At 44.5% G+C, this 25,853-nt stretch overlaps 1 protein-coding gene across 2 annotated transcripts; it reads left to right on the top strand.

Annotated features, from left to right (window-relative positions):
* elfn2b (extracellular leucine-rich repeat and fibronectin type III domain containing 2b) lies at nucleotides 1-25,853 on the top strand. 2 transcript variants are annotated; one of them, XM_019888734.1, is made up of 3 exons: nucleotides 1-169; nucleotides 21,740-22,384; nucleotides 22,455-25,853. In XM_019888734.1, exons 2-3 carry the CDS (start codon nucleotides 22,046-22,048, stop codon nucleotides 24,954-24,956), a joined length of 2,841 nt encoding a protein of 946 aa, XP_019744293.1. In that variant the 5' UTR covers nucleotides 1-169; nucleotides 21,740-22,045; the 3' UTR covers nucleotides 24,957-25,853. The 2 variants fall into 2 exon arrangements, with proteins under 2 accessions (XP_019744293.1, XP_019744294.1); XM_019888735.1 differs by lacking the exon at nucleotides 1-169 and adding an exon at nucleotides 11,742-11,875.

Genomic DNA, 25,853 nt, shown 5'->3' with positions numbered 1-25,853 from the left:
GTGATCGACGCACCATTCGTCAGAAGTGAGTCTTGGAACGATTTTTTTTTTTGTTTTTGTGGAAAATCCTTTGCTCACTCCGCCGCGGATACGCAGCACCGCAGCTAAGTGAGGCGGGCGGAGCTGACAACGCCGACTGACGACAGAGAGGGCAACAGTGGGGAAGCAGGTACTTTTTCTCTTTGTATCCTTTGTGTCCGGTTTATGTTCATAATAAACGTGCATGACTTGATGTGGGTCGGATTTAGAAGGTAAACAATATTTAAAACAAGAGCAAAACCATCAAATGATAACATGGTAAGCTGTCCACTGTCGTGTAATTTAAAGGGTTCGTAGGTTTTTAGTTGATAGCAAAAGGGGAGACGGAATCCTTTAAACGCAGCTTTTCTTTTTTACCGACATTTGCTCCGCAACTCCCGAACAAACACACCTTTTTCCGGTAACGAAAACACTTCCTGCTTCTCTTCAGCCAATCAGACGCAAGCAACATAAGAATGTGTCAACAATTATTAAACAGAATATAATTGAGGTAACTATAACATAAAGGATTATAATGCTCAAATATAAAATGAAAATAATTAATAATTGAACATAAGCTTACAGCAGTAACCGCTCAAAGGGTTAATCATACGTTTCTTCATCCATACATCCATTTTCAATTTCATGTTCATTGTCTGTAAGCATACATTGTTTTAAGGTCACGTGACCGATTTTTACAAAGTGGAGATTGTCACTTTGTTTCAGCAGGCAGGAGGAGATCGTCACCGGCAGGGATGAAAGCGTTAGTTAGCGCCTTTGCTCACATCGGAGCACCCTCGCTACTTTATTGCGCATATTATACTGGCACGGCTATCATTTGCGCCGACAGCGTTGCGCTTTACCCCTGCTATTAGATCTCGCCAGGATGCGGCGTGTTAAGTGTGCTATATGTGTCGGGCCGTGATAAAGTAAAAGAAATAATAATTGTTGTAATTACCACGTCTCTGGGTTTTATTCCGCCTACTTGGGTTGAAAAGAATGTAACGCGGGGCGCACTCCCCCCTCATTTGCCTTTTGAATTCCTGAGATAACCTGACTGGACAGAGTTATGGCCATCATGGGTGTGATTTTATGATGATGGCCACAGTTTGACCCGGGAAGAGATCATTTCCATCTCTATTATTTGCTATGGGGAGCAGTTATTTGTAAACCGAAAAATGGATACGGTGTCCCACGAACTGCATTTGTGGTCGCCTTAAGAGTTTTTACGGAAATCTCTTAACCGAATGAAAAAAAAAAAAGGTGAAAATCTCAATAAACAATAGTGAGCTTCTTTTATGAGGGAAAACAGCTTTCGGGATTGCCGGTCAGAAATATTTGCACATGGCAGAGCAGAGAAAGGACAGGGACAGTTTGAGAACAGAGTCAAAGTCAGACAAACACTAAACAAGAATTAATTAGACGGATTATGAGACTATCGAGGGGGGAAACCGATCCCAATAAAGTCATTTGAAAGTCGATGAGGAAATCGCATACGTCACGCTAATGCCGATCAACTGCGGCCTAACCTGCTTCATATCGTGTCGGTGACTGAAAATGTGAGAAGGGAAGGATTTGAATACTTTACATCTCTAGAGGAGGCAGGACTGGTGAAGATGATTACTTTGGTCCGATTGCGCAGTCAAGCAAAAATAGCCTTGAGGGGAACCTTTTTTTGTTTTTTCTTTTTTTAACGCTACATCAGTTTGAGTCTGGCAGGAGAATAAATCAAACCTGAGGAAAAAACAAACAAACAAGAACAAACAAACAAGCAATTGGAATTGATATTCTGTGTATCATGTAAATGAATTAATGTTGTATTTCAGCAATAAGGGACCAAAATCACACTGTGCATACTAATTAGCACATCGACATTTTTTTTTTCACTTCACCAGAAGCGAAACAATTAACAGTTCAAGGCAGTTAGAGGGGTAATTATTGAGGGACCTAATGACAAAAAGAAAATATTAAGCCTGACATTCTATGATAAGTTATTGCAAGTATTGTCGGAATACCAAAGGCATTTGAAAAACGCTCACGTTTTTGGTTGAGCTCGTGGGAAAACATTTCACATTTCAAAGATTAAAAAACTAGAAAGAAAACGATGCGGTGACCCGCAACCGAGAGACGGTCACCGAGGTTCTGTACCTTTTGAGAGAGGGGGCGAGAGTTCGACATAGTTTTACTGCGGTGTAAAGAGACGCGACTCGCTTCGAGTCCCCTCGTCTCGTTATTCACCACGCCCTCACAACCAAACTGTAACTGTCAAAATTTGCTCCAATGCGCTGCCTGTCTGGTGCTCGCGCCTTAGCCTGACGGTATAGCAGCAGTGTGACACAGGCGGAGTTCATTCATTTAGTCAAGCGTCGGGAACTAAACTAACTCCAGCAGTTCTAATTGTGTACACGGAGCACTCGGGAAGGATTGTCGTCGAGAGGCAGATGTTTCTGCTCGCGACCTCCCAAATCCACTTTGAATGAAACTACCCCGTGACACCTCTGAGATCCACACACTGAATTATTGTCTCCCGTAATTAACTTACCGTATTTTCCGCACCATAAGGCGCTATGGAGTATAAGGTGCACCTTGAAAGAGTGGCTTATTTTAAAACTGTGTTCATTATATAAGGCGCACTGCATTATAAGGCGCACAGAGTAGAAGCGCCAACAGTGGCTGCGGTTATGTTATCCATCCACTAGATGGAGCTACGCTAAAGGGAATACAATGCAATCCAGCTTTATTTATATCACACTTTCACAACCGCTGCAGCTGTAACAAAGCGCTTAACAGAACTTTTGAAATACTACGTCCAAGAAATCTGAATATTGATCTATTTTTCAGGCGCATTGGATTATAAGGCGCACTGTCGCCTTTTGAGAAAACCGAATGCTTTTCGGTGCGCCTTATAGTGCGGAAAATCCGGTAACTGTGTCTGTTAGCAAAGTAACTATTAGGTATTAAAAACGACAACCAAATGCTTCCCATGGACTTATTATACTTATTATATAAGATGTTCACCTGAGCGACCCCCACTTTGTAGGTTAGGTGCCAGGGTTATAGCCACCTTGACTAAATGAACCTGTTAGCCAGCACAGAACAGACTGAGTCAGACCCGACAAGGCGGAGAAAATCCGAGGCTCACGCATGCATGTACTTTTGATAATGAGGGAACACCGAGTATCATGGCTCCGAATGTGAGGAACATGAAGATGTATCTTTGTTTAGTTGGGTGAAAATAACTCATTTTTTTCTCACACGCCCTTCACCGCATCAATTTCTCAAGGCGAGGCCTTTTTGATGCAAATGACAAATCACGCCAATTAAGGCATCAATCTTGTAAATCCCCCCCTTAATTATGAGCCGTGCCTGCTAACAAGTGCCTTTTCAACCCAGTCACAACCAAGACAAGCATTTTTTTTTCTCCCCCACAACCTATTATGGCTATTGGACAGAACGGTTGTTTTCGTGCTCTTCGCTTTTATGCGACTTTAAATTTAATCGTGTCACAATAGCCAACTTGGCTGTTCAAATTTTGGAGGTTGCACTTTTTTCATGCCCGTAAGGCAGACAGCTCTCCATCTGTTATCTTTGAGCCACTGGACTAAACAGAAAATTAACTATATTTCCACCAAAGGATTAATGCAATATTTGTAGACCATAACTAAAAATGACATCTGATGCACGGATACAAAGTGATGAAAATTGTGAGACGCTCCAAATATCTATGTAGGAATTAAACCTTAGTTCAGTGACTAACTATTATTATTTTTTTTTTCTGCATGTGACCTACAAACCGAGGGAGTGAGAAAGAGAGACGGCGCCATACGCAGCCAATCGTACACATTACGTAAGCTGACCCAGTGTTGTAATCAGATCAGTATGCTTCAAAAACCCAATCCACAAGCCAGTGCAAAAACAACAGCACTTTCGGAAAGGATAAGAAAAGACATGCACGCTTTCCTCCCCGTGGGAATTTTGCAGATCCTCAGCACTCTCTGGGGAGGTCTTTGACTGACTTCGTACGGTTGAAGATTGGATCCGGAGAGTGTGTGCAGTGTATCTGTGATGTATATTTCATATACGCTATGATCGGTGTTCACTATTATAAAGTCAGAACAGATGGGGGGGGTTGCTTGGAAAGCAGTATCGCACGCCTTGCGTGTGTGTGTGTGTGTGTGTGTGTGTGTGTGTGCGCGCGCTCAGTGACTGCTTGTCACATCCTGTCTATAGCATTTACAGGACTTTTCCGTTATTCATGATAACTAAAGCTACCGTTGAGATCTCCTGTGCAAACACAGTGTGCTTCCAGCTTCCGTTTGACTCAGATCTTCAGTTTCTCTCACACACACACACACACACACACACACACACACACACACACACACACACACACACACACACACACACACACACACGTACAAGCCAACCCGACTTGCCGCCGAGTCAATTCAACTGCTCCACATCTCCTAATTGCTCATCACCACAGTAGTATTTTGGCTTGGATCCGTTTTTTTTTTGTATTTCAAAATAATAATAATAATAACATCTGCTTTGAATAATCGGAAGCTTCTGTGTTTTTGCAAAGGGTGAAGTCCAACGTGGATCCTATTTTGCACTTTAATGACGCCGTCAATCAGGCTTAACTGACTTTCCACGTTCCCCCTGTTCACGTAGGACTACAGATACGCGACAATTCAATGACAGGCGGCAGAAGCAGTCCCACAAAATAAACCGTGGCTCGTTTAATCTTAAAATTACTCGCCGGGACTATTGAGTATCTGTTCATGATGAAGGATTACAGCTCTTCAGTAGACAAAACAAGCGACTCGCTTTCGACTTGGCACATTTCGCTGATAAGAACACGATGAGCTCTGATTGTGTTTCCTCTCACCTTTTTTGCCTCTGTGGAATTCTTTGTCACCTTTCTAAGCATCTGCGTGATTAAAAAAAAAACGTATTCAAATATTTTTAGAGGTACAAGAGACACACTCGTAGTAAGTGGAGCATTAAATGAGGACTTGCTCCTCGTCTGAGACTTAGCCCTGGGCTATTTTAAACCAAAAGAATCATGTCAGGGTTAAATTAACGAGGTAGCCTAGAATGTGAGCACGCGCGCGGTCCGGAAATCGGCAACGGTTGCTTCAAAGACATGACGGTGGTGTCTTGAGATACGAGTTTAACCCTTCCATGCACCCTGCAACCTGACCAGCTGTAGTTAGCACTGTCCCTGAAAGGGTTCATTTGTTCCATACCACAAGCACGATTATCTCTCATCATTGTTCTCAATTGAAACCAAAAAAAAAAACACCCACCCACACACACAAAGTAAGAACATTTCACTTCATCTCAGAAAATGCAAACGCAAAACACGGCTGTACCTAATGTATTGTCCTTTCTTTGTTCGTCTGTCGGGAGGCCGGCAGTCCAGCCCTCGTGGAACGTTGCAGACACTAACTGATAGCGTCTCTCCCACTGCAAGGAAACCAACGTTTGGTCATAAATCACCCCAGATAGGTGCATCTCATCGTGTACAAGAGTAGAATGACCCTATTTTGTATGATTGTATCGTGTTAGAGTGTTTGGCGGTGTCGAGGCTAAGTGCCACAGCGTTGACTGATAGAGCCGTCGCTGCTCTGCAGGCTGCACGGGTCACGAAAGCAGAGTGGTCGTAATTGCTCCTGATGAGACGCTCGCCACCTTGTTTGGAAGCTTCCACCATCATCGCCGCGTGACCAAATGCGCGTTTGCGTAAGCGGGTGAAGGTGGTGGTGAGGACGCCCTGGTGCTCTAAATTGTAAATGAACCCTATTTGCAACCTCTCATTGTTCGCGGATGCTCAGGCGGCAATATTTTTGGTTCCTTCGTTGTGAGATTTTGGGAAAACTTGTGAGCAGGCGGGATTCTGGGATCTGAACGATGGAATAGTTAGCCTCGATAAACTTAAAGGTCAGCATATTACGCCAACAGTGACGATGGTTGCAAAACGGTGGACGTTAAGCACCAGCTGTTTGCTTGCAGTCTTGCACTCAAAGTATGAACGGTGTGTGCATATTGACTGGCTCACATAATAATATAGGATGACAACAAAAAAAAAAAAGTCCAGTTTCCGAGACGAAACAATATTAGAACACAATATCATCCTACTGTAATCACCACAATGATTTTTAGCAAGGCCAAAGTCAACTTTTTCCGGCGCTCGAAACCCAAAAAATTGTCAAAGTCTATCCATTTTGCGTTGTTTGTTTGGTGGAAAAGTCGCCTGTGACTTTGTTGGAGATGCCTTGTACTTGCTCATGGCGGAACGTTTTACCCCGATGTGCGCCTTGTGCGGTCCGACGTGATATCAAAAATTCATAACTATAAATATGTAAATTGTATATGCTGCACACATGCTCCTCAATCCATATTTTATGGTACAAGTTTGTGTTCCGACTTGCGCCGCGGACCTGAAGGCCGCACATTAGACGGAGCACTGACACGCATCTTCCATTAAGTTTACGGCTTCATCTCCGTGTGCGGCTTGGATTTCATCAGCTCTTTGCTTTCTACATCGCCGCCGTCGAGGCTTCCCTTCATCTTGCACCTCTTCTTTCTCTTTAAATAGGTCGGAACGCTGTGCTCGGTAATGGTCATAAAATGGTTGCGGCTTCATCTAAGATGTCCAAATTTGATTGGTTTGTTTGGAATAGTTGGTACATGAGTGGATTGTCGCTTAATTTCGCAGACCTCACCAACCTTGGGCTGATTTGGTTGAGGCTGGCAGTGACAATGCATTTTTTTTTTTTCCGTAGATATGACATTTAAATATATTTCTTAATTTTTTTTGATTCCTGCAGTGAAATGTATCAAGTGAAAAATTTTGTTTGTCGACATACACAATTAAAAAAAAAAAAAACTTGTTTCAGTTCTCCGAGATTAATCCGCCCAAAATGCTCATCAAAATTTGTCATTTCCTCCTCAAATGAAATCATTTATTGGCTCCTCCAAGTAAAAAAGTTGCACGCATCCACCAAAAGAATCCCCAAAGCTGGTGAAAGTAATGCAGAAAATGCCCCGCGATCATTTTCCCCATCCGACTTGTCGATGAGCAGCGAAAATTTTTCTCTCAAATTGGCGCAAAGTCGTCGCATCCCGAATCAAAAATGTGCGCGTGTGCTTTTTGCCGCGCGACAACAGCTTTAATTCTGTAATGACACTCGATGTCAAGCTTCTTACATCAGCCCGCGAGGGCTTCCGAGTGGCAGATAAATGGGTGCTGGAGCACCCGCAATGAAGAGAAGGAGATATAGTGGCGAAAAGACAAGCTGGTGAGCACCATCAATTAGGACTGATTTAGGAATGGAAGTCGTAGAAGGGCATTGGCGAGACAGAGAGGGAATGAAGTGTGAGTAGGATAAAAAAAAAAAAATGGAGAGATAACCGGAGCGCAGTGAGTGAGATCGAGAGCTGTGCAAGTGTGTGTGTGTGTGTGTGTGTGTGTGTGTGTGTGTGTGTGTGTGTGTGTGTGTGTGTGTGTGTGTGAAGCTGGAGGTTGTGAGTGATGGAGGGGTTTGTGGAGTGATGATAATTCTTGTGAAGAAGCTCAAGTGTTGGCAAGTCTCATCTCAACACTGATGCCGTCGGGCAGTTGGCATCCACAACCGCGCATTACTCAACATTCCACTGGAGGGAATCTCATTGAAATCGAGCGTCGTTGCGTCCCGGGAATAGACTTGGAATATGTATTCAAAAAGATGTGCCTGTATGGCAGGGGTGTCAAACTCTTTTTTTTTTTTTTTTTTATAGCGGGCCACATTGTAGTGACGGTTTCCTTGAGCGGGCCATGATGACTGTGAATTTTGGGAAACCGTATAAATATTTGATCAGCTCCACACCAAATTGGTGGATAACTAGTTTTGAAATCAGAAGCCAAGAATAACGCTTAGTGAGTAACGAGATAATGCTTGCAATATCTCGATGTGATGATGGATTACAGATGACAATTTTAAATTTTGGTTGAGACTTTAGCAAGCATCGTGGAAAAGTTGACATGCTTGATTTGCTCTGGCGGGCCGCACAAAATGATATGACGGGCCAGATCTAGCCCCCGGGGCCTTGAGTTTGACACCAGCCTGCATTTTTTTTTAGCTGTTTTTATTGCCGGGTCTGTTGTCCAAATGCGGTTACTTGAACCAATGAAGGCGGAACGTGTTGGCTCCTTCTACTGTCACATCAGCTCTGACCCGAAAAAGAAATCACAAGCTTCCCTCAACTACAAAAAGAATGCGATATTATGCGGTTCAAACCGGGTGGAGGAAACAACTTTAATGAGCCACTTGGGGAATAGTTGGCTGTCAACAATACAATGCGAGGCGAAAAGTAATTATACCTCCTGGACATTCGAAGCGAAGATCATCTCGAGTTTATGAGACTTGCGTAAATGTGTTTCGGTGAGAGAGCACGTCGGATATTAGTAGTGGAGGTTCATAAACTATAAATAGAGAGGGAATTGTCAGCGAGCTAGCAGCCTTGCAAGCCACCCACAGACAAACAACAGTAAGGTGACTGGATATTCAGAGACAATGATGAGCGGAAGAAAGACAAAGATTGGAGATGGAAAAGGAGATGGTGACTTTTACCTTGCCTTGCAATATGACAACACATCTCTCCATCTTCTAATATGTACGCTTTCAATTAAACCACGGGGGCCTATTACGTCGATCTTGATCGACCGGGAGCTCGCGGACTGGCCCCAAGTCGATCGCGACTTTGCATATACATCCTCCGAGTCGCGTTGTTCGAGTCTCGCTTCCTTTGGTACCCGACTTCTCCAATTACATGTTTAAATCTCTCCGCCATCTCTCTCTCTCTCTCTCTCTCTCTCTCTCTCTCTCTCTCTCTCTCTCTCTCTCTCTCTCTCTCTGTCTTTTTATCCGCCCATGCTCCCCAACCTCTCTTTCCTCCCATTTCATTTCATCACTTTTTCTCTTGAAGGCTTTTCCTCTCTCCTGTACCTACAGGAGCAGCCTACATTTCATCCTCTTCGAATCTTTTTTTTTCTTTTTTGCTCTTTAGCTCTTAACTTGCTTTAACTCCTTTACCTTTTAAGAGGTTTTTTTTTTCTCGCTTTGGTGTTGCAGCCTCTGAGCTGATGAGGGAGAATGTTCTTGACCCGTGACCAAACTGCTCTCTTTGGTCTTATAGCTCGAGCTCTCTTTTTTTTTTTTTTTGTTGTTTTTTTTCTTTTTCCCTGTAGTTACCCACACTCCCTGTTGCTGAGATTTAATAAGCATGTGACAATTTCACAACCCAAACTGCTACCGCTTGTTAAAACTCGTCCACGTGCTTCATCAATAGATATTTTTTTCCATATTTTTGTAAATACTTCAGATGGGAACAGACATCTATTGAAGTACTATAAACACTTTTTATTTGTCCAAACGCAATTTTGAAACAATATTTGCCAACACGTTACAATTTATGGCAAGAACAGGTCGTCGACAGTTGACGTTAATTTTCCTTAACAGACGTTAAAAAAAAAAAAATCAGCTTTAATACCACGCGAGCAGCTCTTTTACAACTGAAGGTTACACCACACACCAGAAAAAAAAAAATCTCCAATACTGCCTTGTATCTATTCATCTCCTCATTCCTTTATCGAGCGATTGTATGATATGACATAATTTCTTCAATAGCTCTTCGTCTTCTTCCCCTGCTTCTCCCCATTTCTTTCAATCTATTCACGCCTGGAGCCTAGCTGGTGACCTATATTAGCGGTGGAAAAGATTTTTTTTTTTTTTTTTTTGATAGCAACAAAACAACACATATTCAATTTCAAGTCAACGTCAACCATGCACGTGCATATAAAATGAGTTTGGGAGCGCGGAAGCTTGACTTCACGAGAGGTCTGAGGCAATCGTTTCAAAGCAGGTGATTGAAAATTTAGGCCATCTACCCGAAATCTTAGCGTCACAAGGAAAATAAGCCGGGACGGCTCGGCAAGATGTCAGCGACGCGCGGAGACACGCACTCACGCCATGTGTCAGCATGTGTCACTGAGTTGTCTCAAGCAGTGTCGGGCTTCACTTGACCCACGCTGTGATGCGCTGATGTTTGGAGCCGCAGGGCTGCCAACCCAGTGAGGAGCATCTGGGGCCCCAAACAGTCCACATCGTTATTATTATTAGACATGACTTAGTGCCTGGATCCACTGTTGACTCCTTTTTTTTGGGGGGGGGGGGGAGGATAAAGCCAATCAATATAAACAGGGCGTAATGTAATCATGGCCCTGGGTGTTTTTCTTGCGGAACATGTACCTGATAGATTGTTATATCCAATTCCTATAATGAGTGGTAAATGAATTGACTTTGGTTTTGCGCTCAGATCGATCACATCGCTTTGGTTGAATTGTTATTTGTGTGGGTTTTCTCTGGGTAATTTGGCTCCTTTCCACATTCCGTCAACATACGTGGTCGGTGAACTGAAGACGACTGACGTTGTCATGCTTCTTTGGTACGATTTGAATGAATGAGCTGTCAATTGGTGGGAGACAAGAGGACGTCACTCGGATTGGCTATTGGTTATTCAATCAGTGTCTGAGATAAACGTGATGAAAGCAAAAGAAAAAAGGCATTATCGAGTGAATTAAGCTCAGCTAAACATCACTTTGATTTGTTCTTACTTTTATCACGTGTGTTGGGAAAGGTTGATATACAGTATGTGTGCATTTTATCTCATGAAACCCTGACTGCGGATGGTATGATGAACAATGACGTCTCAGCCATGTTGTCTTTGTGGCCAAGGCGGGCCCGACAAGCTCTAAATGGTTACAGCAGCATGCGAACGTGCCAAACATTTTGCCCCCCCCCCCCCAAAACTTTTAAGACACTGTGAGTAAATTGTTCATTCAGTTGCAAAAATGTTTGTTTTTGTGACTGACAAACTTTTGCTCCACGCTTGAGTCCAGTTGTCGGCGATTATATCCAAATGAGCCGGCTTGCCAACCGACCGACTCCAAAAGAAGAACGGAAAAAAGCACCGACGCACGGTGAATGAATGCACACGGAGATTGCCGAGTGTGTAAATTTCAAAGCTAGGTCAGTACATTGGCAGAGTGGAAATGAGAAAGTGAAATATATGAAGCCTTCACATTGTCCCCCTTATATTCCACTCGATCTTTTCTGATAATCATGTGATGATCCGGCAGACAAAATGAGTTTTCGTTGAGTCAATCTTTGTGGTGGATAAAAAGACGTTGAATTATATGCAAGGAGGACATTATGCATTCGGTAAAATGAGCTGACGTTTTTTTTTTTTTTTTTTGAACTAGCTAAGCCCTCAAGGCTGGATTTAACTAAGCCATCAGAACAAAACGGCTTCATTGTTTCTAAAATAAGTCTTCCTCATTTTAATGTCGCGAAGCCCCCATGGGACTCGTACCTTAACCTGACTGTAAACCCCATCATTGAGTCGTCGCCTAACCTCCGATCTCGCATCACATCAGACTCCACCCCCTTTTGTGTTTCTTGATCCGAGAGACGCACGCTTTTCATTGTTTGTTCCTCTTGATTGAATTATGTGACATCAACCGAAGACATTGTGTCCTTAATGTCATTTGAACAGAATCAGAAAGTAGGGACACTCTGTATATAGTATACTGGATTATATCAGACCCCCGCAGAGGCTGAAACACTCTAACATACTACCACTAAAAACATACTACTTCTGTCTCTGTTCCATATGTGCCGCCTGCATATTCCTCGCCCTCTGCCACGAGGGCGTTTTACGCATTGTCGGATTCCATACGTCTGTGATCAAGAAGAAATGGTGCTCTTCGGGCCTCCAGGCCTTGTTGCTATGGCAGAACCGGTGAAAGCGGGTAGGCAGCATATACAGTAACGATGGAGACAAATGCATCGGATAGCGCTTTGATCCACGGCACAGCTTCACCCACGGGATCATTTGGTCGGGACTTTTAAATGTAAAACAATGTGTGCGCACGATAATGCAGTCGGTGCGTGCGTGTGTGCGTGCGTGTGCTTATTGACTACATGGATGTGAAAACTGTAAATTATTATTATTTTTTTTTTATTCGCACCACAATAAATATCTTTGGTGATCTGGCACCATTATAGTTTTACAGATAATGTAATTTCATCTCATTACTTTCACAACCTCCAATCAGCAATTGTTCATTTCAATTACTATTTAACAATGCATAAACAAATTCTTCCACACGCGCACACACACAAACACACACACACAAATGTTCAGGGAAAAAAGTCGTGTCGATAATTTGTGTGTGTGTGTGTGTGTGTGTGTGTGTGTGTGTGTGTGTGTGTGTGTGTGTGTGTGTGCGTGTGTGTTTATAAATATTGTATTCCTGGTATTCATTAGTGTTGATATTACCCTGCTGGTGTGCAGCCCGCTCTTTACATTTCTCTTCAGTAATACCAATTAATTTCTTCAAATGAAAACAATGCGCATGGCAGAATAACAATTTCACATCATCAGAAAGCTTTGGTTTACAATTATGTGCAACCCCCCAAACGAACATTGGACCTAACAATGAAGGACATTGCAACTACACTTTTAATACACCAGAATTTATGAGAGTGTGTTCCATGCAGATAACTCGTCGACATGAGCCAAACACAAACACAACTTATCAGCTCTTGTGACTCTTCCTGCTTTTGATGTTTGTTTTTTTTAGTTTACGTTGTGACTGTAAAATGAAAAACTTTAGCACACAGTCGTTTTTTGTTTTTTTTTTTTAACTCTCGACAGTATAATTGATAGTGTATTACCGATGGAGAAAATGATGCACAATATTTACTTCTATTGGATTAAAACCAGATGAGTGAATGCAATTTCAAAAGCATCCCCTCGGTGAAGTAAATCCTGTCTGATTGGAGCTTTGCTTTATCCAATGCGAAATTCCGTCAGCTGCGACCAGGTCTGTGATGTAAGCGCGGGCCCCCCCAGCCACCGGGCTGCTTTTGAATTCAAAGAGCGACTCGTCACAAAATCCCAAAATACAAGAAAGCCGAGCAAAAATCGAGGTTTTAATCTCCGTTGATCAATATGTGGAGCACCTTGAATTGAATACACTGAAAACACACACACACACACACACACACACACACACACACACACACACACACACACACACACACACACACATATGATGCCATCAGACTTGAGATGTATTAGTTGCAAATAAGGTCGTGGATGTGGCAGTTTGGGTTTTTCGGGCGCACGGGGCTCAGCGGGGTCTCACTGGACGTTTCCCCTTTTGATGCATTTCATTCCAAGACCTCAATCTGGCCTGAACTAACTTGTTGGGCCACTCACAAAAGGCAACTGTGGGGATGTGTGGAGTTGATGAATATTTCTTGCTGCAATGATTTGTCAGCTCAGGGGCTTATGTTGAAACATCATGTAGGACAGGGGGTGGGGAAACCGGTGGCCCGCGGGCTGCTTACGGTCTGCGGGCCACACTCTGAATGGCCCCTTGATGCTTCTTTATTGAGCCATTATTTCCTGGTCGATGACATTTCCCCGATGTTATCTTGTGGTTGCTATCACCATTCAACTCCTTTCTGCCCTCCCCTTTTCCCTGAGAGGCCTTTGTCCAAGCATGGCCTATTATTTTTCTCACACATAAGAACTCGCTTTGAGCAAAAAAAAAGAAAAAAAGAAAAAAAGACAAACAAACTGTCCACCTGGTTGCCATGACTGACTCTATAGCTTCACCCCTTCAGCCTTTTTAAACATACGATAAGCTTTGGGATGTGCAGCCTCACCCTTGATCCGCGTCACCCCGCCTTGCGCAACGCCCGCTTTCATTCCGCTGACGGGGGGGCGTACTATGGGTGATAGCTTGTTTGAGGGGGGAGGTTAAGGGCTCGGCTCCATTTAGACGTAGGCCTCCGGGCCATTTCGCTGTGACTCTGTCATGCTTCAGTGCATTCTTTTGTCTTGGCAATTGGATATGATGTCATGCATGGGCAGCGACAGAGATTGGTATCGGACATTAAAAATAAAATTAAAAAAAAAAAACAGCGAGCGAAGAGGGCCATGTGCTTGCTATCTATCATTCTATCTAGCTAGCTAGATAGCAATCTAGCTAGCAAACAGCTAGCTAGCCAGATGGAGAGATAGATAGCTGATTGTCTGTCTGCCTGCCTGCGATACATATTTAAAATAAGAAAAGGCCTTCTCAATTTATTATGACAACGAAGAGGAATTACCAATCAAACTGGTGAGAGGTAATGGTGACACTTTTGGCCTCATCATATTCCTTAATTGAAGTGCCCTCTTGTATCACCTCGGACGCACATTTCTTCAGATTTTGCAACTGTAACAATCCGTACAGCTGATTGAACTAGTAACAAAAGTGTGTGTAAGTGTGTGTGTGTGTGTGTGTGGGGGGGTATTAATGTTTGTCGCCAGCTTTTGCCTAGCAGCAGTTCTGACATGAACAATGCGGCAGATGACAAAATGAATACAATTCAATGGGTTATTTTCCGGGTTGTGCACGTAATGCTACTAATTAACAGCGTAGAAAACAAAACTTCCCACCCACTCGCCTTCCATCCCCTTCATGAAAAACGTGACGCTTTCAAACTGATTTGCCATGCAGCGACCGGACGCGTTCTGCAAAAAGGGGACGACAGACCAACACCTCGCCAGCGCTGCCGTTTTTCCTGCCCCCGCATTTACTTGAGCTTTTCTGTTCTCATCTCGCTCATTTATTTATGTATCCATCTTATTTATTTATGGCCTCCTCACACCGACTGAGCGATGTGAATCAAGGTGAGGCGGTCAAAATGCTAATCTATGCGCAGGTCGACGTTAATGAAAAGCACAGTACGTACGGCGACTGCAAGAGGGACGTTTAAGAGCATCAAATAGGTACATTGAAGCTTGGCCAGGCTTAAAGAAGTAAGCAACGATTTGTCCAGCAGTGCCTACTCCCTGAGTGGTAGTGCGGCTGCTTTTAGCGCACTTCTTCCTGCGGTGAGACTCTCAGAGGAGCCTCATCTGTCTGTGGCCGTGTTGGTTTCATCCGGAAGCACCGTGTCAAGTGAAAAGGAAAGAGGGCTTTGCTCACAACCTCAACTTGTCTCCACTGCACTCCCTGCTATCCTGGGAGCTGGCACGCACCACGGCAGAGTGGAGAGGAACAACAATCCAACGGACAGATGGACGGAGGGGAAGCTCAGGGAGGTGGAGGAGAGCTGTGGACAAAGTGGAGAAAATCGAGGGGGCAGGACTTCGATCGGGACTTGTCGAAAAAGGAAAAGTACAAGAGAGGGCATCGAGCGGGAGACTTCTGGGGAAGAGAAGAAGAGGAAGAGCAGATACTGCACTGAATACAAAGTGGTACTTTCTTCTGCGTTTGTACTGCCCCCGGTGGCCAAGGTGGGTACACCAGATGGATGGTGGCGCCCAAATCGACGTCGTTTCACCTCCATTGTAGCAATGAGGGGCAGGCCAGTCTTATTTATTTCTAATTTGCGCTGTATGTTTAAGACACAGCAGTGTTGAAATTGCAAAAACGACATGGACACATGGTCGCTAAAACGCACCATATGGGCAATGTTTTAAGGGGCGATCAATCAGCGGCTCAGTATGTTGTGCATAAAACGTGCAAATGGCATTTTGGAGCTGTAATCACAATAGAGTGAGATGAAAATAAGATCCTTTAGTGGCTGCCTCAACGTTATGACATTCAAGTGCTCGGATAACAGAACATATTCTGCCTATCACAAATATTAGAGTTCAGAATTACCAATCAGTGGACGTGGCTAAACTGGATGAACTGTAAGTGGAACTTGCTGAAGAGCGATTGGAGAGGCAATAAGAAGCGACTCCTAACTGATGAGCTGAGCCAAATAAGCTGGCTCTCGACAAAAAGAGCTGGAATCCTCTTCACAAAGGCATATTTCTGTCATCGCAGTGGGATTATTCTGTTGCATTTCATCAGAATACAAATTACAAAGCGACTTTGGTAAAAATATGATGCTGCTGTTTATCTTTTTTTTTTTTTTTTTTTGCTGCATCTGCTACTCTTGATTTTGCTGTTCTCCGTTTTCGTAGTTCCCCTCGATGAAGCAAGTGAAAGTCAATCGCTACAATGTAAAACCAGATGGAGGATGCTAAAATTAATATCTGACGCCCAGAGCTGTCCTGCCCCCACCCAAAAAATCCTGTGCTGACACCAATCGTAATGGCTCTATCAAGTTTAGTCTATCAAGTTTCATTTGTTACTTTTTCAGGAAGCCATTGAGAAGAAGGGAAAAAAAACCCAATTATTGTGACGGTGATTCCAGGGGAAAGATGCAAATTTTTCCGTTTCAGCCAACTCAAATCTCCCTTTTGTTTTGATGTGGCATTTTGACAAGCATTTTTTTTTTTTTTTGCTACATCTGCTACTCTTGATTTTGCTGTTCTCCGTTTTCGTAGTTCCCCTCGATGAAGCAAGTGAAAGTCAATCGCTACAATGTAAAACCAGATGGAGGATGCTAAAATTAATATCTGACACCCAGAGCTGTCCTGCCCCCCCAAAAAATCCTGTGCTGTCACCAATCGTAATGGCTCTATCAAGTTTAGTCTATCAAGTTTCATTTGTTACTTTTTCAGGAAGCCATTGAGAAGAAGGAAAAAAAACCCAATTATTGTGACGGTGATTCCAGGGGAAAGATGCAAATTTTTCCGTTTCAGCCAACTCAAATCTCCTTTTTGTTTTGATGTGGCATTTTGACAAGCACATCCAATTTGATTCTCAGTTGCCTCGACTCAAGGTGACAGCGTCGTATATGGCGGCTAAGGACAAGATGGTTGTTATAAATACAGTTTGCATTTGGGCTGATGGGCGGCCCTGCTCGAGCGGACACGCTGATAGAATAGACAGCATATGGACACGTTCCAATTTCAACACCTGTCACAGTCAATTTCCAGAGGGCCTCATTATTATGCAGGCAGGAGAATGTCATCATTGAGGCTAACGAAGCGGAAGGAGAGCGCTGATTTGATGCGAACGCCGAACAAACGTTCGATATGATTGGCAGAAGTCTTCATTGGCAATGCTAATTGTACAGTATGTGTGACGATCCATAAAAGGGACTATTGAGCTGTGAGGCAAGTGTGCAATGACAAGACTGATCTGCAATCTTTATGCTCACTGTTCACAATATTCGGTACAATCTCGTGAGAATTCAGTCGGCACTCTCTAAAAAAAAAAAAAAAAAGTAACTTAATTTATGCTGGTATCAAAATATTTGTCCTCTGTAGATTTAATATACTGTTGTGTTATTTTGAGTTTCTGACTTGTTTATGTTCTTCTGTCACATTTAAATAATTGACCTCAAACGACACTTATTTATTCATTTAAATAAAATTTTATGATTTAAATAACAAGCAAAGTAGCATTTTTTGAGCAAGAATTGATTATGAGCACCACTTTAACGGCGACATAACACTTTGGTGTTCGACCCCGGTCGCCCGAATGTTTACACTCAAGCGCCTTCCATGAGCGCTGATTTGATGCGAACGCCGAACAAACGTTCGATATGATTGGCAGAAGTCTTCATTGGCAATGCTGATTGTACAGTATGTGTGACGATCGATAAAAGGGACTATTGAGCTGTGAGGCAAGTGTGTAATGAGAAGACTGATCTGCAATCTTTATGCTCACCGTTCACAATATTCGGTACAATCTCATGAGAACTCAGTAGGTACTCTCTAAAAAAAAAAAAAAAAAAAGTAACTTAATTTATGCTGGTGTCAAAATATTTGTCCTCTGTAGATTTAATATACTGTAATGTTATTTTGAGTTTCTGACTTGTTTATGTTCTTCTGTCACATTTACATAATTGACCTCAAACGACACTTATTTATTCATTCAAAAAAAATTTCTTATTTAAATAACAAGGAAAGTAGCATTTGTTGAGCAAGAATTGATTATGAGCACCACTTTAACGGCGACATAACACTTTGGTGTTCGACCCCGGCGACATAACACTTTCGTGTTCGACCCCGGTCGCCCGAATGTTTACACTCAAGCGCCTTCCATCAGGCAAATAATTGCCCGCGAATGCTTCAATCACCTCACCTACGACCCACCAAGATGATTTCTTCTGTGCAGCACAAATAGGTTGCTTTCTTCAAGCTCAGCGGTGCGTAGACCGTACAGCGGGGATATCTGAGAAGGCACTTTTCAATTGCCAAGACGTATTGATGTCATTGCTGTTTCACGGTTTGTGTGATAAAAGAATTACGCAACCACGAGTGAACCGATTTGTGCCAAGAAAGAAAACCCGTTACATGTTGCTGCAAATCTGAAAAATAATGCAGAGGGAATATATTTTTGGGCTGACAACTACCGGTACCGTATTTTCCGCACTATAAGGCGCTTCGGAGTATAAGGCACACCTTCAATCAATGACCTATTTGAAAACAGTTTTCATATGTAGGGCAGACCGCATTTTAAGGCGCATAGAAGAGAAGAGACAATAGTTGCTGAGGTTGCGTTGTGCATCCACTAGATGGAGCGACGCTAAAGGGAATACAATACAATACGGCTTTATTTATATAGCGCTTTCACAATCGCTGCAGCTGTAACAAAACGCTTTATAGAACATTTAAATTGCTTCAATCACCTCACCTACGACCCACCAAGATGATTTCTTCTGTGCAGCACAAATAGGTTGCTTTCTTCAAGCTCAGCGGTGCGTAGACCGTACAGCGGGGATATCTGAGAAGGCACTTTTCAATTGCCAAGACGTATTGATGTCATTGCTGTTTCACGGTTTGTGTGATAAAAGAATTACGCAACCACGAGTGAACCGATTTGTGCCAAGAAAGAAAACCCGTTACATGTTGCTGCAAATCTGAAAAATAATGCAGAGGGAATATATTGTTGGGCTGACAACTACCGGTACCGTATTTTCATCACTATAAGGCGCTTCGGCGTATCAGGCACACCTTCAATCAATGACCTATTTGAAAACAGTTTTCATATGTAGGGCAGACCGCATTTTAAGGCGCATAGAAGAGAAGAGACAATCGTTGCTGAGGTTGCGTTGTGCATCCACTAGATGGAGCTACGCTAAAGGGAATACAATACAATACGGCTTTATTTATATAGCGCTTTCACAACTGCTGCAGCTCCAACAAAACGTTTTACACAATGTTTAAAATGCTACGTCCAAGAAATCAGAATATTGATCCATATGTAAAGCGCATCGGATGATAAGGCGCACTGTCGGCTTTTGAGAAAATTGAAGCGCCGGCTGTTCTCACTTGGTCTATAAAGGCTTTTTTAAGGAATTGTGCCAGTGAGCTATCCGTGTGTACCATCTGTTCATCTCGTCCAAGATTTTAACCACTTTGGCCACCGTGACCTCCTTAGAAGTAAAGAAACAAAATCCACAAAATCTGCCAAAAACAAACGATTTTGGCCCTACCGATACTTTTCTAGCTGTGAAGGAAAACATATTGAACTTGTGTCCCACGATACTTTGATACTTGCCAAAAATGGATCCATAAATGACCTATTTGAAAACAGTTTTCATATGTAGGGCAGACCGCATTTTAAGGCGCATAGAAGAGAAGAGACAATCGTTGCTGAGGTTGCGTTGTGCATCCACTAGATGGAGCTACGCTAAAGGGAATACAATACAATACGGCTTTATTTATATAGCGCTTTCACAATCGCTGCAGCTGTAACAAAACGCTTTATAGAACATTTAAATTGCTACATCCAAGAAATCAGAATATTGATCCATATGTAAGCCGCACTGTCTGCTTTTGAGAAAATTGAAGCGCCGGCTGTTCTCACTTGGTCTATAAAGGCTTTTTTAAGGAATTGTGCCAGTGAGCTATCCGTGTGTACCATCTGTTCATCTCGTCCAAGATTTTAACCACTTTGGCCACCGTGACCTCCTTAGAAGTAAAGAAACAAAATCTGCCAAAAACAAACGATTTTGGCCCTACCGATACTTTTCCAGCTTCTCCAGCTGTGAAGGAAAACATATTGAACTCGTGTCCCACGATACTTGCTAAAAATGGATCCATGATGTGAGTGTTATTTCCCCGGTGTTGTCTTTGCCCCATATTCCTAATTATGCAATCGCATCCCCAAACCGTGCGGTACTTCCTGCCTCCCCAATGTGAACCTTCTGACTTCTATGTGGGCCAGCAAATTAGATCAAGCCTGAAATAAACCTCACACAATTAAAATGGCGGACTCTGTCCAAATATACACGAGGCAAGCAGACCAAGATGTGTTTCACGTACACTAAATTCCACACAGTATGCCCAATTCTCAACGATCAAATAATTCATTACAATGCCCACCCCGACCGAGCTAGAACTACTGTAAATCGTGTAGACTAATAAATGCCCGGATCGTAGATGTTTCGTTGAACCGAAAGGGAAGTGGGGAATTTAAATAGGAAATGTGTTTTTCTCTCATGACCTACTGAAGTTTGACTGTTTGTTTATTTTTTTTTTGTCATTGCCACAATGGAGCATGTGGATTAATATTCGAACGGAATCGACAACTTCCCTTTTTTGGCTATCACAATTTCCTGCAGTCGGAAGTGATGATGGAGGATGTTCGGCACCTCAAGGGAGCGTGGACTAGAATAGACATGAAGGAGTTCAATTCTCCGTTGCGTCAAAATTTGGAGCACAAAGATAAAAAAAAACCAAAACAAAAAAAAAAAAAGGAAGTTCCACAGAGTGAAAGCCAGAAGGGCATTTGATGTGATGATAAAGGAAATTAACAAGCCAGTAAAGGAATGTGGGATGAAAGTGATGGAACATGAAAGTGTGTTAGGTGAAGCGTTCCACATGCAAAAGCTTTATTGGAGGAACTATATAGGAGCGGGAGGACCATGAGTGTATAATATATGTCAGATGAAGGATGCTTCCCAAAGCCGTTCAACCCGCAAGTGGGCAATTTATATCATGACGCAACAGGCTGCTAATCCTCTACTTATGTAAACACTTGACTGCTATTCAAATGAAATGCGGATGGGAAGGAGAGAGCGAGCGCCTTTCGCCAGAAGACAAAGAATGTCTGAGGGGAGACGATGCGCTCTCGTTTTTTTTTTGGGGGGGAGCGATTATTGCCACAGAGTCCTTTGCTCTGTGGCCCGAGGTGCAATTGGCAGGGGAACGTTGCGGATGCCAAACAAAGCCGAAATGACCTCATTGCATTGGATGTAAGCGGGAAAGGGAGGAGGGCGAGGGAGGAAGGATGCAGTAAAAGGTTGTCATAAACAACCGTAATGAGGAAAACATTCTGCACCAGTCGGGAAAAAACAGGCAGATCTATCATATTTGTTGGAATTAGATCAGGGCAAGGTTATTGCATTCTTCCGTATGAATGTGTTTACTCCAATATCACAATGCAGGAAATATTGAAGAACAACTACGAGGCTGAAGCTTTTTGTCACCTGCAAAAATCAATGACTGAATTTTGACCGTCTTGAATTTTATTAATAGCTAAACGGGTGTGTTGAAATGCCTTGGCTGACATTTTTTTCCTCCGCGTCAAAGTCAACGTTCTTTGCGGGTTTGCATGTTGCTCAAAAATAAACGGCGACAGACGTAACCTCCTTCGCGTCGGCAATACCATTTGGATTAGAATTCTTTTCAAATTAAGTCATTATGTATATCCCCCCCCCTTATATCATGTATGTGCTTTTTGTCTCTATTGTGCCCACAGAGCTGAGATCCTGAGCATGAAGACAAACTGTGACTCCCCTCACCGCAGCCTAAAAAGAGATGGCATAACCCGGGTGACCTGCTAATCAACCATGACAGCCCTAAAGCTTTGACTGGCATTAGAAGTCCCCCACCCCTCCCCACCCCTTCTTCTATACCCGACACGGACCCTCCTCCTCTGCCACGCTTCCTTCCCAGACACCTTTTGCGACGTTCTTTTCTCCGACAAACACGCCCCGTTGTTTTTGCGCCTGCCCTTGCATTTCTCCACTTGATTACACTTCACGTCCCCGCTTTCGTCTCCATCATGCAGAGTTTTTCCACCGCCTCGGGTTTGGTTGTGATTCTCTCCTCCCTCCTAATTGCCACCCGCTTTCCCGGCGTGGTCAACGGGGACTGCTGGCTCATTGAAGGGGACAAAGGTTATGTGTGGCTGGCTATCTGTAGTCAGAACCAGCCGCCGTATGAGACGATTCCGCAGCACATCAACAACACCGTTCATGACTTGAGACTCAATGAGAACAAGCTGAAAGCGGTGCACTTAAACTCCATGTACCGTTTTACCAACCTCACGGACCTTAACCTCACCAAGAATGAAATCAGCTACATCGAAGACGGAGCCTTTTCGGGGCAAGCCAACCTACAGGTGATCGGGCACACCGAAATATGGTCACGCGTTTGGGCGTTTATTGATGATTTTTCTTTTTGTTTCGTAGGTTCTTCAACTGGGCTACAACAAGCTGACCAACCTAACGGAGGGGATGATGAGGGGACTCGGCCGCATGCAGTGTCTTTTCCTCCAGCACAACCTCATTGAGGTTATTGCCAGCAATGCATTCTGGGAGTGCCCTGGCCTTAGCAGCATTGATCTGTCATCCAACAAACTCGCCCGGATTGATCCGTCGACGTTCACTGTTCTCAATCGCCTCATGGTTTGTGAACTGGCCGCAAATCCGTTCCATTGCGGCTGCGATCTTTACAGCTTCCTTACCTGGCTGGAATCCTTCAACAACGTAACACACACCTACGATCGTCTCCAGTGCGAGACGCCGCGGGAGATGTTTGGCTTTCCTTTACTGAGCCCCGTCGCTGCCGGTCACGCCGGTCGAAACGCCAAAAACATCTTGCACTCTCACTGCAGAGATGGAGTGATGATTCCTGGAATGACGTCCCTCCCGCCAGACCTGGACGGCCCGTCCGGAATCGGTCCGGAGATGTTTGGCGGCGCGGGACCTTACCACCAGCCCAACACCTCCACATCCACAGAAAACAGTTTCATTCCCAGCATCAAGCTCCATCAGGTGTCCTTGTCCTCGGCTTCTCTCCTCGTACAGATCCCGAGGCCCTTCAGCAAAATGTACATCCTGACACAGTACAACCACACGTACGTGTCCGACGTTATGACTCTAAAGAACAAGAAGGAGATGATCACCCTTAACAAGCTCAAACCGCACACCAATTACACCTTCTGCGTGGCGTCCATCCGTAACTCCCAACGGTATAACCACACGTGCCTCCAATTTGCCACGCGCTCTCAAAACGCGAGCAACATCCTCCCCACGCCGTCAACCACCACGCATTACATCATGACCATCGTGGGTTGCCTATTTGGCATGCTCATCGTTTTGGGCTTGGTCTACTACTGTTTACGGAAGAAACGCATGCGTGATGAGAAAAAGAAGTCCGTATGCGTGAAGAAAACAATACTGGAAATGCGTTACGGGCCCGAGGTGGCGGCAGCAGTTGCCAAAGATCCGGCGGCGGTGCATAAGCTTCAGGAGCACTCCAGGGAACACCACCAATATCACCACCACCACGGGGGCAAGCTTCCCATGTCGACATCCTCGAGTTCTGGAATGCTCCACTCAGCAAACACCAGTTCCTCAAGACTTTCCTCGATTCCCCAAGTTGAAAAAATGTCCACTGCCTTCTCAGAGGCCGTGACGGGAAAAGGAAATTACATGGATATCAGAAGTGGAGGGGCGGGGATGGAGAGGCACGGAGGAGAGAGCGGGCACGGGGGCATGAGGGGGGAGGATTTAAGGGACGACGATGGCACCGATGTCGGGGATGACTCCGATGACGACGGACACGGCTCCGCGTCAGAGATCTCGACGATCGCCATGGAGGTGGACAAAGTCAACCAGATTATAAATAATTGCATCGACGCGCTGAAGCTGGACGCGGCGGCCGTCGCGGCTTCGGGCTCGTCTTCCAATCCCGCACCGTCCGCCAACCCGACCTCCCCGCCCCCAAACGGCACCTCTGCTCTGACTCGTGGTTTGATCACACTTTCTCAAGGGATGACTGAATCATGCCAAGTCAACAAAATTCCACCTCCGCCCCCTCTGCCGCTGCCGGCGTTGAATACCCCACTTGCCGAGCGCCCGGGGATCAGCGGCGGTGGATTCGTTGTTTCCCCCCCCTACAGGCCGCCTCCGCCAGCCAATGCCGTACGCCCCATTCAGCGGCAAATGAGCGCAGATGCGGCCGTGGTGATTGTAAATTCCGTCAAGAAACAGAGCAGCACCGCCTCTTGTGGATCTGCGGGACGGGAAAGGGAGCGCGGAGGGGCTCGTGTCTATAGCCTGGATGTTCCCGAGCCGAGGAGTCCGGACGCCTGCAACCAACAACAACAACAGTACCAAGATCGCGCCAGTCCTGTGGGCTGCGGGGAACCCCTGGAAAGACTGCCGTTGGTGGGGAGTATGAGCTGCGCGGGAGTGGGTGGCGGTGGTTGCGACAGTGGTGGTGTTGGTGTCCAACATCAAGAAAACCAAAATCCACATCATTACCATCATCAACAACAACAGCAGCAGCAGCAGTTGGAGGTGCAGCAAGACTACCACTGCTCAGAGCACCGCCACTCCGTCCCAGCTCTTTATTATGACGGCTCCCATCAGGGTTCCCCGGCCCAGAGGGTTTCCTTCCTGAAGCCACTGTCCCGCTCCCGCAAGGATGCGGCGTCCTACTCGCAGCTTTCACCAGCTCGCCACCATTCCAGTTACTCTGGCTACTCCTCCAGTCCGGAGTACTCCTCAGAGAGCACGTTGAGGATCTGGGAGCGCTTTCGTCCCTACCGTAAAGGCCAACGCGACGAGGCCTGTTATGTCACGGCCGGCAACGCCCTTCGAAAAAAGGTGCAGTTCGCCAAAGGCGAGGACCTCCACGACATCCTGGATTACTGGAAGGGCGTGTCAGCGCAGCAGAAGCTTTGACTGGGGGACCACCGGAATTAAGCATTGGGAGGAAAAGAGTTTGTTTACATCTGGGTCTGCAGTGCCCTTTCTGGGATGGCAGAAACTTCTGGAAGGGAAGAAACACATTGGACGCAGTTAGGCCTTTTATTTTTATTTTTTGGCATGCTCAAGTGTATAGAGTGTTGTGCGTCAGCACGAACAGTGCAACTGTGCCTGGGATACCTGGAATAATAACTCACTCCGTTTTTTTTTTTGTTTTTTTTTTTTTTTAATTTTACACTTCATGGTAGCATCGTTTTTGGATGATCCTAACTGCAGATTTGGTTTCTCTGCACAGGGAGCCAAAGCGAACCGTGCAGTCTCGTAATATTTGCGCGGCCACATTTTGTGATCTTTTTCGACAGTACTTACTCAGTGCCATGTTATTAGTCTTTGGGAACCCGCCTAGAGGCGAATATGATATCGTGTTGATCCGAGGGAAGGTTTTGATGGTGATCACGTTTGATGGAGTCAAATGATGGCTTACCGCGAGATAACAGATGGGGCAGATGTATTTACATGATAACAGCGGGATCCACACAAGAAAAATAACCGCCAGTGTAAAGTGGAACCTCCATCAAGCGTCACCACAGATGAAATCATTGCCAGAAATGTGGCGCTTCACCACAACCTTTTTTTTTCCAATTTCAAAAAATTGTATGCTCCAATAAATGGCGCAATAAGATCCCATCTTAGGTTTTAGTGCGAACGAATGTGACGGACGTCCGGATGATATCATGACGTCATCGCTTAAGGAAGACCAAGTTAAGTTCTAAACACATTCCAAATCCATTGCAAAAGTAGTATGACCTCCGTTTCAACGTATGACCAACATTTCTTTTTAGTTGTAGTTATTTTGTTTCTTTTTTTTTTTAA

This window comes from Hippocampus comes, unplaced genomic scaffold, assembly GCF_001891065.2.
Source record: "Hippocampus comes isolate QL1 unplaced genomic scaffold, H_comes_QL1_v1.1 scaffold427, whole genome shotgun sequence".
NCBI lineage: Eukaryota > Metazoa > Chordata > Actinopteri > Syngnathiformes > Syngnathidae > Hippocampus > Hippocampus comes.
Note: the sequence above shows the minus strand (reverse complement) of the source record. Positions and strands in the feature narration are given on the sequence as shown.

What these genes read in the sequence shown, in the direction of transcription:
- elfn2b (XM_019888734.1), top strand. Translation starts at nt 22,046, where the DNA reads ATGCAGAGTTTTTCCACCGCCTCGGGTTTGGTTGTGATTCTCTCCTCC. An exon ending in CGGGGCAAGCCAACCTACAG is followed by an intron (nt 22,385 to 22,454) that starts GTGATCGGGCAC and finishes TTTGTTTCGTAG; the next exon opens with GTTCTTCAACTGGGCTACAA.